The sequence below is a fragment of the Perna viridis genome, chromosome 5 (assembly GCF_037379345.1).
Source record: "Perna viridis isolate PV_CMFRI_1.1 ecotype Kerala chromosome 5, ASM3737934v1, whole genome shotgun sequence".
NCBI lineage: Eukaryota > Metazoa > Mollusca > Bivalvia > Mytilida > Mytilidae > Perna > Perna viridis.
In genome coordinates, this window is record NC_142449.1 from 14,177,727 (window position 1) to 14,197,711 (window position 19,985).

At 32.7% G+C, this 19,985-nt stretch overlaps 1 protein-coding gene across 3 annotated transcripts in view; it reads left to right on the plus strand.

Moving 5' to 3' along the window:
* Nucleotides 1–19,217, plus strand: part of LOC148616147 (PH domain leucine-rich repeat-containing protein phosphatase 2-like) — a 58,068-nt gene extending 38,851 nt beyond the window's left edge. For all 3 annotated transcript variants that reach the window (XM_088582870.1, XM_088582869.1, XM_088582868.1), the window contains 15 exons: nucleotides 373–507; nucleotides 809–990; nucleotides 1,500–1,675; nucleotides 3,371–3,517; nucleotides 3,983–4,434; nucleotides 5,919–5,979; nucleotides 6,964–7,059; nucleotides 7,398–7,556; nucleotides 7,885–8,082; nucleotides 8,668–8,830; nucleotides 9,228–9,355; nucleotides 9,739–9,873; nucleotides 10,073–10,267; nucleotides 11,105–11,330; nucleotides 11,798–19,217. In XM_088582870.1, the coding sequence (XP_088438996.1) occupies nucleotides 373–507; nucleotides 809–990; nucleotides 1,500–1,675; nucleotides 3,371–3,517; nucleotides 3,983–4,434; nucleotides 5,919–5,979; nucleotides 6,964–7,059; nucleotides 7,398–7,556; nucleotides 7,885–8,082; nucleotides 8,668–8,830; nucleotides 9,228–9,355; nucleotides 9,739–9,873; nucleotides 10,073–10,267; nucleotides 11,105–11,330; nucleotides 11,798–14,056 (4,712 nt within the window). In that variant the 3' untranslated portion in view covers nucleotides 14,057–19,217. The remainder of the gene's footprint in view (nucleotides 1–372; nucleotides 508–808; nucleotides 991–1,499; nucleotides 1,676–3,370; nucleotides 3,518–3,982; nucleotides 4,435–5,918; nucleotides 5,980–6,963; nucleotides 7,060–7,397; nucleotides 7,557–7,884; nucleotides 8,083–8,667; nucleotides 8,831–9,227; nucleotides 9,356–9,738; nucleotides 9,874–10,072; nucleotides 10,268–11,104; nucleotides 11,331–11,797) is intronic.
* The last annotated feature ends 768 nt before the right edge of the window (nucleotides 19,218–19,985 follow it).

Genomic DNA, 19,985 nt, shown 5'->3' on the forward strand with positions numbered 1-19,985 from the left:
TTATCATAAGTCTTTATAATTTGTCATGACATTGGCATTTTTCCTCTTAGGCAACAGAAAAAAAACTTGTCTATTCAAGGTTACACTTCCTGCCTACCCGAGCACATTTTATTTGTACTTTTCTATGAAATGCTGCTAAACTATCATTTCTAGCTGAGCACTATTAAAGTCAAGAAATCTTCCTATAAGTGTCTATACAAAATAACAGAAAACAATAAAATGATTTTACCTACCTACCTTTTTCATTCAATGTAACAGTAAACATATTTTTTTTCTTGGCCTTAACTTTTAGAAATTTAAACCTGGACCAAGAATCTGTAGCAGAGAGGTTAAATAGACCAAGCCTAATAACCTAGTCTTCTCTCATTTCAGGTAAACCTGTATCAGACAGTACATATTCCAGGAATCAGTTGCAGTCTTTACTTCTAGTCAGAAAAGGGAAGTTGATTTATCAGTGGGTCAAACGCTTGTGTGTAATTTCAGGAACCAGGCTAATGATTTATAGAGGTAATTTAACTTTGATGCCTTATTTTTTCTGACATTTTTAATTGGTATTTTTCCTTTGAAAGGGAGTGAACTCTTCAACAAAAAAAATAGTTGATTACTGTTGTAAGTAACTAAATATCCTGTCTGAGATTTCGGCCTTTTTTTCATTGTGAAAATTCAGGATTTCTGTCCCTTCAATGGTAATGACCGTGTGAGGCCAGAGTTGACAAAAACATATTAACCAACCATTTCATTTCCCTGATATCCTTGGGTACCAAGTAACAGATAGGTTCATTGAACCAGTTGTAAATTTCTTTTCCAGACAAAAATAAAAATTCAAAACCAACTGTTGTTCAGTTAGCTAAAGGATCAGTAGAAGAGGTACAGTTGAAAGGTCATGACCACTGTCTGAAGCTGACCTCAACCTTACAAGGTGATAGGTCAGTGTATCTATCATTTGAAGTTGAATTAGACTATTCTAAATGGATAAGGAAGGCAAAGAAGGTAGGTCAAAATACTGCATTTCATATGGTTATTTTTATTTGCACTGAAGTAAGCTATGACAGAACTGTATAAAGAATAGCACTCTTAAAAATGATTTCACACACAACATTTAATGAGCTTGTTTGTCATTTCATATACCAAGAAAATAGTTCTCTTGAACTAATTTGCATTTGACAAAGACATGAACAATGGAATCAATTTGCAACAAACTAACCCTTCACTTAATTTTGTTTCAGCAGTTGTTTACTGATGTTTACATGGTATATAACACTGATTTGATTGAATTTTAGAAGATAATTGGTTACAACAGATATTTGGTTCAAACAGGGTCCAGAGACTCTCAAAGTTTATACATGAAAAATAGTAAATTTGTAGGGAAAATTTTGTTTCGTTTTTTGTAGCAACCAAAAACTTTTTTAACCTTTGATTTGAACAATTAAGAGGTTCCAGATAGGAAAAAACTTAAAGCTATAACCAGCAACTGTTATTGCTACATTGTATTCTTGCAGGCAACAGCTAAACTGCCATCTAAAGCAGACTTGTCCAACTGTCACTTGGAGTTTTTACCAGAAACTGTGTTCATCAATGAGGATCTACGAAGCCTCAATCTGAGGCACAACGCTCTGAAATGTCGACCAATTGAAGAAGATATTTATACCATAGGATGGTTAGATGATCTTCCGAGGTAAGTGACCATAGGCTAACCTCAGACAAACATGGCATTATGCCAAAGGCCCATGGCTTTATTCTTTATTGCAAGTGTTAAATGGATTGAAAATTTTCATTAAGACTTAAATGGGAAACATAACATAAAATATTTATAAAACATAAAGAACAAAATGTCATAACATGTGGTATTATAGTACCTGGTCTTTTAATAATGTACCATATAATTTTAAATAATGATTCAAAAAATATATTCAGAAATCATTGCCCAATTTCATAAAAATTCTCAATTTCAAATTTTTCTTAAATCCTTCTTTTACTCAAATTTTGACCAATCAAATCCTTTGAGGAAAAACTCAGGGTTGGAGGAATTTCTCAACTTATTTTTTTTTTTAATGAAACCAGGCAACAAACTGTCAGGGGGCATATTAATTTACCCCTGTCCGTCCGTTTGTTGTTCCATCCGGCCATCGTGCCATCCGTCCGTCTGGATTACACATGATCATGGCTTGTCCGGCTGTATCCTCGTACAGTTTTTTAACTACATCTAAATTATTTTACAGGATATTTCTGCACATGATGAAGGTGTGCAGGGCCAAAGGATTTTGATTTTTGTGAAATATTACGCAAATTGGTGATAGTTACACTTAGTAATTTTACTCAGAAATATATAGATCATGGCTTGTCCATTTTACAGAATATTTCTGCACATGATGGAGGTGTGCAGGGCTAAAGGATTTTGATTTTCATGAAATATTATGGAAATTGGTGAAAGTTAGACTTAGTCATTTTCATCAGAAATAGAGCTATATGGCTTGTATGGCTATCTCCTCATCTAAAATATTTTTTGCAGGATGTTCCTACGCATAATGAAGGTGTGCAAGGTCATAGGATCTTGATTTTCATGAAATATTATGGAACTGGGTGATAGTTGGACTTCGGTCCTCTTTTTCTCATCGCAACTAGTCTGACACAACCAAACAGAATTTCATGACACTATGTGGCCAGGATACAATATGTAGATTAGCATATATTTAGGAATTTCTAATCCCCAGATTGATCCCCAAATGTTTTGAGTTACGGTACTGGAACAGTTTGTCATTGCAGGACATGGAAGGATTTAGCTGAACCAACAAATTATGAGTATCACAAGTCATGGAAGGATTTATGAATCTGCAAACCATGTCTTCATACAGAAATAAACATGTTCCTAATTTGGCAAATCTAGCGAGCGGGGGCATCATAAGTGTCTTACAGACACATTTGATTTACGTAAAATAAAACATCACTACTAACAAATGAGGCAGAGGCTCCTGTGATAAACAGGGCTTCTAGTCTTATTTAAGTATTAAAGTGTCATGTCTCTGTAAGAATCATTGAAGTGCACTGAAAATGAACATTTCAAGGGTAGATAACTCTGTTTAAAACTCATTTTTCTAACATTCTATTGAAAAGTTTCTGAGCAAATCTAGTGATGCAAAGATCAAATAATGGTATTTTCAAGTAGAAAAAGTATCCTGGGCTGAAATTATATTGTCAGATCAGTGGGGTTTTGACATGCATGTTTCTATTTTTTTTCCATTTTGCCTGATTCTTACAAAAACTTACACTGAACATGTAAATACTAGACACATCTACAACAAAAATCATTTACTCTCTTGGTAAACACTAATAAATACTTCTCACAGATTGATTGTTTATCTTGTGTTTTTAGGTTCCACAGTTTGACCAGTCTCAACCTGGCTGACAATAAACTTCAGGTGTTACCATTAGCTTTATATAAACTGAAAACTCTGACAGAACTCAACATTGCTAGTAATCAGATAGCTGTGTTACACCCTGAGATAGCAGAACTTAATCAGTAAGCACATGATATGTGGGATTTCGTTCTCATGCTGAAGGAGCAATTTGTTTCTGTCTTTTTTTTTAAACAGTTGCTTTATCACATGATAGAATAAGTGATAAAAACTTGAAAAATGTAACTACTGCATTATACATCTTACTTTCAATTTGTTTTTCCATTTAGCCATTTAATTCTGAAATGACTGTTTTATGACATAAATCTCTTCCACATAATAGCCATCTAGAAAACAACTAAAAAAAAAAAATCAACAGAAAAATGTATTTTGGAATGATCAACATCTACCATTTTGTATTTTACAGTGATATGGGAATCAGTTTCAAAACATATCTTGCTATTTCCAGAAAGTTATAGCATCTGTTAATATACAAGGATATCTCAGACTTATTTATTTACTATGATAAAGAGTGTCTGCCATAAGTGTTGCTTAGTAACAAGATTAAACTTGATGTTTCTTATTTTCAGTCTACAAGTTCTTCAAGCCCACAACAACCATTTAACCACATTACCATTAGAGATGTCAACCATGAGTTCACTCCATGTTTTAGTACTTGCCTTTAACCATTTTACCACAGTCCCTGAAGTATTGCTTCATTCCCATCATGCACCATTACAACTTGACAGCATTATTATGGCTGGAAATAGAATAGAGAAACTAAGTCATGATGTGTTGTCTAGAATGCAGCATATAAAGAAAGTAGACTTTAGAATGAACTTATTGTCTCTCTTGCCAAGTGAAACTACTAAGTTCTCATTTTTGGAGCTGTTGACCCATTTAGATGTCCGTGACAATCAGATCCCTGACCTTGACATAAGGTCATTGAAAGCTCTGGAGTACTTAAACTGTGAGAGAAATGAAATGCATTCACTACAAGTAAATGGAACTTCATTGAAAAATCTGCTTGCTTCAAACAATGGTAATCATTAGTTTTATCTAATTACTAACAATAAAACTGTCATTATTGCAGCTTCAAATGAATGACTTTAAGAGGTCAATTAAATAATTATTGTCATATCAATAGACGACCTTTACATCCACTAAAGTTGGAAATAAGTTCTTCATTTATTTAGAGTTTGAATGGGTCAACAGGCCTAAGATCAGTGACATTGTAATGGAACAGAAACTTGAATTTCAAATGATACATCAGATTTTTTTTGTGTTTAGACATATTTCCACTGTTACAATATATTATACAATACAAAAGATTTATTTAACGTCGATATTTTAAAACAATATAACATAAGCTCCTGGGAGCTTTTAAAATCGACTTACATGCATGCACTACAATAAATAACATTTACATCACAAGTACAATACATGGCAACTATCTAGTCCTTTTCATGCAAACATACATAAATCATCAGTCAACACATAAGGCAAATAGTAGCAAATGTAAAATAGGATTAAAATGAAAGAGCAGCACTATAAATAGTCAATAATGTAAAAGCATAAAGCAGAGCTGTTATGAATAGGAAGCAGAACAATGACATGACCTGCCTTTCCATGAGTTTTGAAGATTCTTAAATTGAGTAAAAGATGATACTCTACAAAAGTGAACTGGCAGGTCATTCCTGGTTTTTGCAGCAAAATATTTAAAGGAGTTGTATAAGCATTAGCCTCACTACAGAAGTGCCAAGTGACAGGACAATAATTAAAATTGGACAAAATAAAAGAGTGGTAAATTGTTAACCTTCCCAGTTTATTTAAGTGTTTCCTATATCCTTTTTAAAACATTTAACTGTTCTGAGGCCTTTTTGCAAATGTTGGCTATATGAGTATCAAATTTTAACTGGTAATCTATCGTTACTCTTAAAAGTTTTACTTCATCCTCACATTTTATAGTATTATCACCAAGATCGAAAGAAATGTTTTTATAATAAGTTTTTTGGCCAATGGCAAGTGCCTGAAATTTATCAAGGTTGGCTTTTATCTGATTCACTGCAAACCTATTTATTAATTTTAAGCTATCTGCCTCCAATATTTGTTTTGACTTCATCAAGATTGTATCCAGCATAAGAAAGAGTATTGTCATCACATAGTTATAGAGAGAAGAACCCTGAATGAAATAAAGGATTCTTCTCTCTGTTACAGATTTTGTGTACTTCAAATCCAAAATCCTTTTTTTTTCTGGTGTAAAAGTGTAAACCAGTTTCCGTTAGATTTGATGTAAATGGTGAATATGAAAGTCATTTTTAGTTCAATTCTAACAATAAAACAGGTAGAATGGTATTAGATAAATAAGAAGGATATTGATGTAATATTGAACAGTAAAGTAACATCAAAGTTTACTACAAATGTTTCTATATACTCTGGGAACAATACCAATGCAAAATATTGTATATTTTTTTTTATCTTTTTTCATCATAAATGAAAATTTCAATTCTATTATGATTTTTTCAGTGTTGGAGACTTTTTCAATCAACCCTAAACCAGAGTGGATAGTAAACATTGAAATTTCTCAGTAAGTATGGTTTCATCTGTAGATCTACAATCAGCTGTTGTATATTTTTAGTACATGTATACTAATTATAAGTATAATATGGAGTAGATATTGCCTATAAATATGCACTTCATTTTTTTTTCACCATTATTACGAATTAATATTGTTGGTATTCAGAACTGAGTTTGGGATGAAAGTAAAAGGACTACATTAATTGCAATGTGATATTCTCATCATGTAAACCTTGTATGTACTTCCTATCCTCTTTAACCATTTAATTTAGATTTTAAGATGTTCAAAAAATTGTTATAGTTTTTATAATAATTATTTGGGACATATTACTTCCAGGAGATGATTTTTTTCTCATCATTCTGCACCCTGTTAATTTGCACTTGCATGTTGCTGTATAGCTCTATGCTCTTGCTGTGGCTGTGCTCAGTATCAAACTCAAACTTGTGCTGTTTTTGTGATCAATTAAGATTTCACTCAGATTTATACATTTAGAAATTTGTCTTGCTCTACTTTTTCCTTCATTCAGGGTGTTATTTTTTACTTTCTGATGCAGTCTATGTTTCATAGAAAACTGAAAGGATAGAACTGATAGTATTTGCTTTGTAATTTTGATATACCTGCATTTTTATTGTTTTATTATGGTATGCCAATGTCCTTTTGTCCACAATTTATATGATAATTAAAAGAAATTTTAGATATCTTTTGGTACAATGTCAGTCATCAGATTTTTTCCTAATTATTGTTTCTGAGTTATTGGACTTAAACTGAAGAGAAAGGGATTGGTGGGGCTATCATATGCTTAAGCCCAGCTATTTACTAGTATTCTAAATTAAATATTTTTAAAGTTGTTTAAAAGTGTATTACATAATACTAAAAAAAATGAACTAGGGTAGATATACCTATAAGCAAATAAATTGCACAGCGTTGCAAGCTTTTATGGCCATTTTAAAAATTATTGAACAATTCTTTGAATCAGAGTTATTTTCTTGATAGTAACAGACTGAAGTACTTACCAGCCTGGATGTCAGAATGTTTCTTCCTACTCAGACTGGATATCAGCTACAATATGTTGACTAAATTACCAGAAAGGTTTGTTAGTTATAAGATAACTTGTGTATGTTGCACTTTCATTGGTTTTTTTGCATTGTTATAAATGTAAATTATGTTCTGAAATTTTGATTTTAATCCATTACTACCATTACTACTATGTATTAGGTTGTCCCAAGAACCAAGCACCGTTACAAATGTCAAATCTGAATGACAAATATGACATGGACAGTTCTCTGTCTGTATTGCATGCATTGTATGGACACAATTGACCACATTGCTGAATTTCATCAGAATTTTGTTTTCTTTAGAGTCCTTTTTGGCTGACATGACTTTCATTTGTTACATTATGCCAAATAATGTATTTTTTGTTTCAATAGGTTATTTGTGGAAGCTCAAAAACTGAAAGTATTGAAGGCTAACCATAATCATATAGAGGCCTTCCCAGAGGATATTGGTAAAACCATGCTGGAAGAACTTGACCTGGAACATAATAAGATAGACATCCTGCCTGCTGAACTGTTCATTAAAGCTTCCAAGTAAAGTTCTTTACAGCAAATCATGTTGTTAGAAATGTTTATTTCATCAGTTGAATGATAATAATTATTCTATTGATGTTTCTTTGCAGTTTTGGGATAAAAGCTATGATAAGCTCAATGTCTTTAAATACAAATTAAGGGTTTAATTCATGAAATTGTCTTGTGTTTGTTTGTGCCAGTAAATATTTTTATATGAATATATTTTTTCAACAATATATATAATTTTTTTTTTAATGAGAAAGTGTAAAATATTATTTGAAAAAAGTACCATCTGCATAAAGAAACATGAACCCACTTTTAATCACCTAACTTATTTGATATTTTCCAGATTACGATGTTTAAACTTAACAAGAAATAAATTGGAGGAGTTGCCAGAGTTACCTCCCTGTAACTCTCCATTTAGACTTCAAGAACTATATTTGTCTTTCAATCACTTAGATGACCAAGCACTCAAATTCATCTCTATGTTTACAAGATTGAAAGTCCTTCATGTAGCACATAACTTCATTACAGAGTTGAGAAACAGGTATACTGTATGAACCAATTCTCTATCAAATTATCCCCGCTTGAAAATTGGAATACTGTCACATATGTACTTCATTTTAACTGTTGTAAACTGTACCACCACCATAACTCTTATACTTTAAATACTAGAATTTTATTTCTACATCTTATAATTCATTCAATGATGTGTTTGGAATTATTTATATTTTACACAGTATCATTCAAATTTTATTTCTTTATTAAATTTAGTGAGTATTAATTTGAAACAACACTTTATGAAATTTTATTCAAACATTATTTACAGTGTGCTCCTGGTACATGTATCAGTTAAAACAATTTCTGGCCAGAAAAGATGGTTATTTGTTTTCTTTCTTTGTACTTTGCAATATACATTGTGTCATTTATAAAATATGTGTCTTTTACTTTCCATGCTTTAAAAATAAGCGTACTACTAAAAAAAAAAACAAAAACAAAAAAAACTGTACCACCACCATTTTTTACACGTAGACAAAATGTACTCTAAGATAAACTTTAGTATTTATGAGGATCCTTAATCATATTTTAGATTCAATTGATTTAGCTGTTAAGATTTGTATTTATCTTTTAGGGATCTAGTAAAGCTAGAAGCTCTTCAGGAGCTGAATATATCAGGAAACAGACTGAGACATATGCCAGTAGCTCTAGGCAAGCACCCCAAGCTACAAATACTGAGAATCAATGCAAACTTTGTTAAAGATTTACCTGACTTTAAACGAGCTCAAACATTGAAGGTATGTCAATAAGCGTAAGAGTTACAAATCTGAAGACAAATTAAGTATTTTAAGAAAAAAAAATTCTCCTGTAATGAGGTTTATTTTGCTCTTTTTTATACTTCAAATAGACATTTTATCGACATTATTAACTTAGGCTAAATATACTGGATAAGGTAAAAGGAACATTTATATCATTATTATACTTGTGGATGACATAGCAGAAAATAATACATTTTCCTGTTGTTTTCATACTTAACAAGCCTTCAAATGAAAGATTAACCACATAACAATGCAAAATTACATTGTTAATATGATGTCAAAAGGTCATTGAGAGACAATTCTGTGGTTGTGCAGAGCAAAATGATGTGTGAATTCATGTATGAAAAGTACATATACCATGTGAATCTACTTGAAGGTTTTAGAAGTGGGTTCTAACAGACTGTCAGACATTACAGTGGCCAATCTAATGTCATCCCAAGTCGACCTACTAGATATCTCTGGTAACAATATCAACTTAGACACCAGTGTTTTAAAGGGAATCAGGTACTATAATCATGTATGAAAGTATACTGTAATTCTATAAGTGAAATGCTACTAATTAAAGTGTAAAAAATACTTATAGCACTATAAATGTTCTTTTTTAAATACCCATGTCACAGTAACGTAATGGAAAGTTAGCATTGGAATGGTTAGAAGGGTGTTGTTATGCCTTCAACACAAAACAAAAAATTCAACGATTGATACATGTTGGTGTAAAATAAGTACAATGTAGATTGAAATTTTCTGATTTGTTAATGAATTGAAATTATTGTTTGAAGAACCCATTAAAACAAAACCTGCAAGACATGTTAAAAATTCGAAAAAGACAGATATCTTGTACCTGTATAAATAAATGAAAAAAGGGTTAACTTGTTCTTGTGTTCCAGCACTATAAAGAAGATATGCAGTATTGATATGAGGGGCCAGAACAGGTCATTGTTGGACCTCAGACAGTCAGTGTTTGATAATACAGGGTTACCATGGCAAACAGGGCTATCTCAGACATCAGGTAACAGGAACAAGTAAGTTATTACACACTAATTAGGTTTATGATTCATGGTAAATTATAAAAAAGATTCTGTTGCAGGTTTTATAATGAAACACAAGTAATAATACATTTCTTGAAGAGGACAAAAATTCAGAGCAAAGTTTTCCTTGAAAGATTTTGTCTTTTGATATGGAAGCTGCATTCGTTTCATTGATTGTTGCTTTCATTTTCAGACTGTCAGTAGCCATCATTAACAAGCCCAGTTTTACCAATGAAGTGGAGGGGGTATTTGGAATCTTTGATGGAGGTCGAAATGATGAAGTTGTGAAGGTCATCACTGATCATATGGATAAAACAATGCTAGGAGAAATACACCATCAAACAACACATGACAGTTATCTCAAATACACAATGCTTTCTATGCACAGGTAATAACACTATTTAAGTTTATAACTGATGACTTTTATGATACTGTAGACATCATATTTTCCCAACTTACTTACTTAAAATAGAGATCATTTGATTGTCATTTTCTGTTTCTGAAACCAAGATATTTATTAATTGTAAATATGTTGAATAAGCAGAAGCATTTTAAAGGGCCTTACCTTATTTTATGCCCCCACTACATGTGTGGGTGGTATATTAGAGTTTCCTTGTCTGTCCATCCATTCCACCTTATTTTATGCCTCACACTACATGTGTGGGTGGTATATTAGAGTTTCATTGTCTGTCCATGCATTCCACCTTATTTTATGCCTCCCACTATATGTGTGGGTGGTATATTAGAGTTTCCTTGTCTGTCCATCCATTCCATATATTGTCAGTTTTCTTGACTTCTATTTGATGGATTGATATTCAAATTGCTATGTGGCTTTATACAGATATGCATATACGGTAAGTGATTTAGGTTGCTGTTAGACCGCCTGTATGAATTGGGTATATCTAGCACAACAATGCATTGAACTTCATGTTCTTTCTTTGCCAGAAGTTGCACACCCACTGTCAACCCTTTTCTATTTTTTGCTGCTTTCTTGGCTGTGTTCCAACTTGTCAAATTTTGTTTGTTCCTTTCTTTCTCCATCTAGCTCTTTTCCCCTTCTACAACCCATTGTAATGTTACATTAATTCAATCAATATTTACATGTATCTTATTTGTCTTGTGTGATATTATTGTTTTATAAATAACGCTCGTTGTACTTTAAACTGCCTCTAAAGGGCACCATGATAGGTTAAGAAGAATTTTTATATATATTTGTATGTTGTAGTAAACTAAAATCAGTTGGACAGAAAGTTGGGGCTGCAGGAGTACTTTGCCATATAAGGAAATCAAAAACAGATGATATGTTTGTACTGAATGTTGCTAATGTTGGGGATACTGAGGCTGTCATAAGTCGCCATGGAGACGCTATACCCTTGTCAAGATTGTTTGTTGTCAACAAAGACAAAGAGGAGAGGCAAAGAATTTACAAATCTGATGGCATTATAACAGAGGTAAATAAATCCCTTAGATTTAACTTTCTTTTTTTTAGAATAATGAACTCTGAAATTGATTTTGTCAGTTTTAGATTTTATTGGGGAAGGCTTTTTATTGTGAAATCAAGAGCTGGCTTGATTTGAAAATTAGCATATTTCTTGTAATCTTCTTCAAAAGACAAAGAGATATCATCAAAGGAATATTATACTATTAATAATATTTATATAAGTCAAAGTAATACACAATAATACACATTATGAGCATCTTAAATTATACCATGATATATACAGTTGTTATGATGTTCTTATATGTAGATGTCTGTAAACATGAACCTTTATTTTTTTTTCCTTGATAATCTGCTGTTAAAGTCAGTTGCTGATTCTGGAAAAAAAAAAACTTTTTTTGGTATTTGTTCACTATTATGATTACTGAACTACTGGTAAATATTCATTATTTTTGTCTGTATTTTTTTCTTTTGTTTTAGGATGGCCAGGTAAATGGAGTAACATGTAACTCACGACTTCTTGGGTCCAGTTTTCTGTTTCCTTATGTGATACCTGAACCTCATGTAACCAGTATGAATCTCAGGCCTGAGGATCAGGTGGTTATCATAGCTAATCATGGACTATGGAAGTTTGTCTCATATCAAGAGGCTGTCAATATGGTGATTGATATACCTGATCCTGTTCTGGCAGCTAAAAAACTTCAAGACTTAGCACAGGGATATGGTTCTAAGGAAAGCATAGGAGTACTTGTCATAAGACTCCTGTTGTCAAACAAAGAGAGAAACAGATTGAAAGATATTCTTCAAAGGCATTTTGAAGATGAACAGAATCTGTTGTCTCAATTAAAAAGTCGTGATTTACTGCGAGAACTAGAAAAGAGGAAAAGACGGGAGTTGGAGCACCATGAGGAAGAGGTAGTTCCCATGGAAATTGTCAAACTGAAAGATAGACATAAACCTCGAATACAGGCATCATCTGTATTCCCTGATGAAGCAGGTGAATATGTTAGTCTTAAAGATGTAAGAGACCCATCTATGTCAAATGACCATAACTCTGATAATTCTGACATGCAGGATAACTGGGAAGAACTTTTACAAAAACGTCTTACGGAAGAAATCAAAAACAAAGAATTACAGCATGTCTTTTTAGAGCAGGGTGAAGGACGCTTTGTAAATGTCCTAGACGATGACATTGATGACAACTGGGAGATTAGTGATAGTGACAAAGATCTCTTACTCCCTAAGAAAGGTAAAAACTCAAATGGATCTAAAAACAATTTTTTTGGAACAGAGCCTTTGATTCATCCATCTGAGTCAGTGCAATCTCTTGAATTTAAGAAGGAATACAATTATCCAATGGATATTGACAGAGATGCAATCTTGTTCCATCAAATGCAAATGGCTAGATCTTATAGACACAGTACTGACAGTTTGAACTCAACTCAATCTGTCCCAGCAAATCGCATTACTAAAGATCATCATGGTGGTCTCAAAACTTCATCTCACAGCATTGAAGTACTGATTCATGGTCAGGAACCGACTTCTTCCTATCCTCATAGTATAGGAGGTTCTGAACCAGACCATGATATTGTAACACGTTACAACCAGTATGAGGAACCTGCTAAAGCAGGGAGCTGTTTGTTATCCTCTGAAAGCATTCCTCACAACTTTCCACTAGTTAAAACTAAACAAAAAGTTAAACAATCAAAGAATAGCAACAAAGCACATCAGAACAGCACCACTGACTCTAATCAAGTCAGTCATGAGAAATATTCCTATAAAAAGAAGGCTTCATCTCAGCATATTGAAATCCATGAAGACTGTACTAGGGGAGATAATTCCTCTCATAGTAGTGATGAAATACTGGTTAATCCATTACAGAAAGTTCTAGAAGAGCATGGCATAATAATGACATCATCACATGATATAGTCAGCTCCTGTGCAAAGATATCACCACCTGCTAAACATCGGTCTCCCACCAACAGGAACAGTAATGGGCTAAATAGTCCACCAAAACATGGCAGTCCATCAAATCATCATGGTCATTCTAATGGTTCAGAGAAAGTGATTTCAGAGGATAAGTGTGATACTTCTGTAGTCAGTGGATACAAACATGTGAAAAACTTTAGTGAAAAGAAACATCGAGCTCCATTGCCTCCTGTAACACATACTGAATGGTCAGATTCTGATGTTACAAACATAAGGGCAACAACTGGCATTCCTGCTCTCTTAAAAAATAGTCAAAACTCTGTTCAAATGTCATGTGGTGTGTATGATGACCACCACACTGAGGACTCTAGAAATCCAAGAGAAAATGTACATTTAAATAATGTTAGAAGTGATGTGCCTTTTCCTCCAGACCTCCAATACACCTCTATAAATGTCAGAGAAATGACACAGAGGTATGTCAGTATTGTAAATGCTTCTCAGAATGCAACAGCAAGTGGGGGCAATGAAGAACAGAGCTTGAACCGCAATATTCATGTGTCTCAATTATCACCTCAGCTGAAACCAAAGCATTTGAAACAAGAAATTTTTAAAGTAGAGACGGACCATAATGCTAATTCTATATCAAGTTTGGAAGGAATTTATCATTTGATTGGAAGCTCTAAAACAAAGAATGGATCACAACCATCACCATTACAGTCTGTACCTAAACCATTGACACGATCTCGAAGTCTGGAATCTCTGATTGGTCAATCAATCAGCCAGCAAAGTATTGTTGTAACTTATCTATGAGATATTTAAACTGAATCACTGAAACCAAAGTAAAAATTTTGTTTTAAAATACAGCCGACCATAAGTTAAGCACCACCGTTCTTACTCAACGTATAATTATCAATAAGAAAAAAAAAAAAGAAAAAAAATGTGAAGAAGCATTCTGCATAAACAAAGTGTATGAGACATTGGTTTATATAATGATTATTTATGTAATATGAACGTATGAATATTCACATTCAAGGAAATAGTGTAAAATGCAAGAGTTTTGAGGAGACAATATTAAGCATATCCTGCAAAAATATGTTATAAATATTTTAGTCAATAGGAAGTTGTACAGCTGGTACCATTTATTAAAAGAGTATTTTGTTCTAAATTAAGACCACTTACACTTACAAGTACCACATTTGGTTTGGTCGGATTTGTTTTGACATTGAGTCGGAAAAAGTAGAAAATATAACTTTCATATATTGATGGGGCTTAACCTTATTGGGACTGTAATTACATTTCTATTGTAAGCAATTTTTTTTTTTTTTTTTTTTTTGGGGGGGGGATTGCTTGTAAAAATAAATTAACTTCTGAAAATAATCACTTTATTGTAAAGGATTTTGCTGTTTTGACAATAAATAAAAAACAAACTTATTGATATTTTAGAAAAATTCAGTTAATTATTTTATTTTGTGATCTATTTGTGACAAAACCCATTGTTTTTTTTTACTATATTTAAAAGTATGGTACATATCAGTGTATTCAAATCAAAATCTGGTACTATATTTATAATAAAAAAAACTATATGTATTTAAAATTTGTGATCCTATACATAACCTAATCAACATACAAGTTTTGTGTCATTTACTAAAGTATGCTGAATCATTTCCTAGTCCTTGATGTTACTATATATAATATATTGACTGTAAAGTAAATTTCAACAAATTGATTTATACAGAACTGTAAATACCTTTATTATATTTTTATCTTCATTTACTAAATGTATGGTGGATATAAAGACATTACTATGCATCTGTTGTTTATCATTTCATCTTACAATCTCATGTTATTCAAAGATAGTTGACTTCATTTTGCATGACTACAGTCCATGTAGAAACCAGGAAAACCATGTGATAAGGGTGACACAGAGTAAATTTTTATCCTCTATTATTTTTTGTTCTAATATTATGTCAAGCTTCTTTTGGGAACAGCAATTTTTTAGCTCACCTGGCCATAGGCCAGGTGAGCTATTGCCATCACTTGGCGTCTGTCATCGTTAACAATTATACAAAACTCTGAAACTACTTGACTGATTAGAACCAAACTTGGGGGTATCCTGCATAGAAGTGATGTGGGAATGTTTGATTCGTCAAAAAATATGGCTGTCGTTACTAAAAATAGAACATATGGATCATATAGTAGTTTTTCACATATATCTCCAAAATTGTTAGGTTTAGCTAAAATACAGAGTGAAAGTGTTCAGCATGATATGATCTATCTCTGGTCAAATTTTGGTTTTAATCTGTTAAGCCATGTTGGAGTTACTGCCCTTTTTTCAACGATTTTTGCTATTTTTAATGTTATTTCTTTTTAAAAAAATCTTCTCCTCTGATACTACTTAACCAATTGAAACCAAACTTGGTATGAATGTTCCTTGGGGTATTCTGCATAGAACTGATCTGGGGATTTTTGATTTGTTGAAAAATATGGCCACCATTACGAAAAATAGAACATAGGGGTCAGACAGCAGATTTTTGCATATATCTCCAAGACCATTAGGTTTAGCTTATGTCTGACATTGTGAAAGTGTTAAGCATGATGTGATCTATCTCTGGTCAAATTTTGATTTTAATTTGTTAAGCCATGTTGGAGTTACTGCCCTTTTTTCGACGATTTTTGCTATTTTTAATGTTATTTCCTTTAAAAAATCTTCTCCTCTGATACTACTTAACCAATTGAAACCAAACTTGGTATGAATGTTCCTTGGGGTATTCTGCATAGAACTGATCTGGGTATTTTTTATCCGTTAAAAAAAATGCCAACAATACTAATAGTAGAACATAGGGGTTAGACAGTAGTTTTTCGCATATATCTCCAAAACCGTTAGGTTTTGGCAAATCCTTTCAATAGCTGAAATGATCCTTATTGTTAGGACTACAAAAGTCTTCAGGAATAAAAGTTGTCAGATGAGGTCTCACCAACCACTTCTAATGTTTCCATTACTTGACATGTTAAAAAAGTCATTTGCAAAGTTTCACTGTGAATTCCCAGGACAAATGACATCTTAAAGTTGCGAAGCTTGGAAAATAAGATTTCCAAAATCATTATGCTGATGGTACGATGATTGTAGAAATTCTTCACAAATGTTACTTGAATGAATAATACTGCAAATCCACATTTTTACCATTTCTGCTATCTGTCAGCATGGAGGCAAATTACACACACATGTAAACAATATTTACACACTTTTTTAGTAATTACATGTATAAAGTACACATTCTCTGCTTTATTTTGACTACTTTTATTCATAATGCACACAAATAATGCACTTACAATGCATATGTCTAGGTTCAGTGTGTTTTTGGTAATGTATAGGGGGCGGGGGTGGCCATTTGACCCGGAAGTGGTTAGTGAGACCTGACTCCTTGTAAGAGTTATTGCCCCTGAAAGGGGAAAAATGACTTTTTTTAACAGTTTTCAGTCAATATCTTGAAAACTATGATAGATTAAAAGAAACTTTCAATTGTTGAAATGATCCTTACCTTATAATAAGCCCTACCAAAGACTTCTTGAGTCAAAATTGTTGGACAACTTCTTGTTAAATTTATTGCCTTTGAAAGGCAAAATTCAACCAGGTGGGCGATTCAGGCTCGTGGGAGCCTCTTGTTTTTGTATCGAAATTGGATGACTTAGAATATATTTGTAAAGTTCCCTTACAAGTCAAGTAAACAATTAACAGATCAAAGAGTTATTTCCCTTTATTTTAGTTTCTAGCACTTTTTATGTAATTTATTTCATTTTTGCCTTTTCAGTGAATTACAAACTAACATTCATTTGTGATCACTTATGGTATACTTTACCACAAAATTTGACATGTGGGTCTTAATGTTAAAACACCTAAAGCACAGCTATGACTCCAAAATACAATGTATCCCATTTGCTCTATATACTTGTAAAACGATTGACAATTTTGCCATGTATATTACACATTTAGTAAGAGACTTTGTCATGCTGAATTAAAAAAAACCCTCAGACATAAAAGACATTACTTTGCATGTACATAGCTTTAAGCATTTTCAGGTTAAAGGGGACAAATTGGGACCATGCCTTAAATTATCTGGTCCGATTTTGGATATTTTTTCATATGATTCCTCATAAAACTGTGTTTTTCAATCAGATTTGGAATGTTGTTTACTGTTTCTGAGTTACAAGGGGTCAAAGCAAGGTCAAAGGGACCAGAAGTAACATAATTTCATGAAAGATCATATTTAGGAATTTTTTTCTGATTTTAAAATTGTTTTCATGAACTCATAGAAATATACAGACAAATTTGCTCCGTCTTTTACCCTCTCAGATATAAAGGGGTCCAAAATGGTACATACCCTTGTACACTGTCTATAAGTAAAATTCGTTCTGAGCGATGCATTACCAATTAATTATCCAAGACATGCTAAGTCAATCCACCGTTCTAAAAAAATATTTATGTCGGGATTCGTGTAGCCACACTGTTTCCAAACGTACTTGCTATAAAGTGTTGCGGTTGTCTCTTCCTGCGTATGGTGAAGTTTTTTTTATTGTCTCAAGAAATAGGCCTTTAAAAAAAGGTTAGAGATATTGATATATTACCATGATGCACTGAGTGTTTATCCCCATTATGTCTTTCAGGTGATCTAAACTCTAAGATAATCTTAATGCAATACCCTCTTTTCAAAATACGTATGTACCATGGTGACCTTGGTGGTTCACCTCCATGTCTAATATACATTTTTATTGTTTTAAGTATTTTACTGATTGGAACTACTAATTAATTAGGGATGAGGGGATATATGATAATGGTTAACATTCACTTCGGTTAACATTTATTTTAAAGGATCTATTTATTTCAATCATGTCAGGGACTGTATATTACAATATTATAATATACACTCCTTTCCTGATCCGTTCCTGTTAAAGACTGAATAATTATATTTATTTTTTTTTCGTTTCACGTAGTTATTATTATTATTATTATTATTTTGTTATTGCGCATCACTATTCCTTGGTAATAACCTGCTTGAATAGTTTACATGTACGATATATTTTAAATTTGTTTTTGTTGTAAATAAACAATGCCTCTATTACTGTTAGGTATAAGCAGCTTTTGTCCGTGGATAGACCTACGTGATCGTGTGATAAAATCTTGCGAATATTAATATCAAAATGTTATATCTGATATTGAACAAATACTTTTTGATGATGTTGTTTTCATTCTGAATGTTCTAGCTGTGTTAACAGTACTCTATCCAGTAAATAATTTAAATTACTTCCATTTGTATTGAAATGTCACCATTAGCTTGGGTTTGATAAAACAATAAAACATGTATGAACTAAGGATGGATATACCGTAAACAAGTTTATACCTTACCCCTTCTTTTGAATTCCACGTGTTTAATTATATATAGATCTAGAATTACTTCGGATCAACACGTCTCACTATGTTACCGCCTAGGTACATCCTTTATTTTTGACCGATTCCCTTCAAACTTGATAAAAGACTGGACTCTGACGGGCTTAGTTTTCGCAGAAATATGTTGATGTGGTCCACTTTTTCGGTAAAGAGATTCATGTTAATATTACATTGTTATTGCGTAAGGTTTTCCATATTGGCTTAGTTATTGGTCCGAGGCTAGCCATATTGGCCTGAGGCGCAGCCGAAGTCCTCTATTGCTAGCCGAGGACCAATAACTAAGTCAGTATGGAAAACCTTACGCAATTATACCTTTATTGACGATAGCTAGTTCAATACAGCATATTAGCCTAGGCCAATATGGATTTTAACCAGGCCAATATGACGTATTGGACAGGTAAAAGCCGTATTGGACGGCTAATTTCCGTATTGGCGCACTTTTGTATTTTGTATTATGTTGGCAGTTTTGATCATATTTAGGCTGATATTCAAACGTTAGTCAATAAAGGTTCATACTTGTCTCTTGGATAGCACATTCATTTTTTATTTGAGTTTGGATGACGGTGATTTTTACAGAATCCGTTGGGTATACACGCTAGGGTGCTCGCTATTTTTTTTTAATTTAAAAAAAAATCGACAGTAATTTTCAACAAAGTATGCACGTGGAAAGCCACGATAATTCACTTTTATTCTAATTCAGAAACACCGACGGCCCACATTTTCTGTGTAAGTTTGTCACTTTGTTGCTCTTTTGAGACAAAAAAAAATGGATTGCATGTGAAACTTTTTCTTTGAATGCAAGAGATATTGATCTTGATTTGGTTGATTATAGAGTTGATCTATATAAAGAAAAGACAGTAGTTTCGTAAAAACTTGGCTTATATATGTTATGTAGATAGAAAAAGCAATTTGTTTCACTGCACCTTGCATCACCTCTATCATTGGCAGTGTCTCAACTTTGCATATATTGCCGATACTTTATATTTGAAAAGATATCGTATCTCAAGTATATCGAAAGATTGCAAACGAGAATGGATTTTGTTTACCGAATAGGACTTAATTTTAAAAAGTCGCGTTGATGGTTTTTTCATAAGACGTCTAGGATCATTCTTGGCCAAGATATTACAATATAGGGTTATTACAAAACCACCCACATGTAACCGATAAAAAAGGAAAGTCTGTACATGTATAACAAAATATCATGGCAAAAATCGGTCTGAAACAACCGGCTATATGGTCCTGACTTGGTGCTGGCATTTTTAAAGCGCGTTAAACCTTCCTTTTCCATTAAAGTAT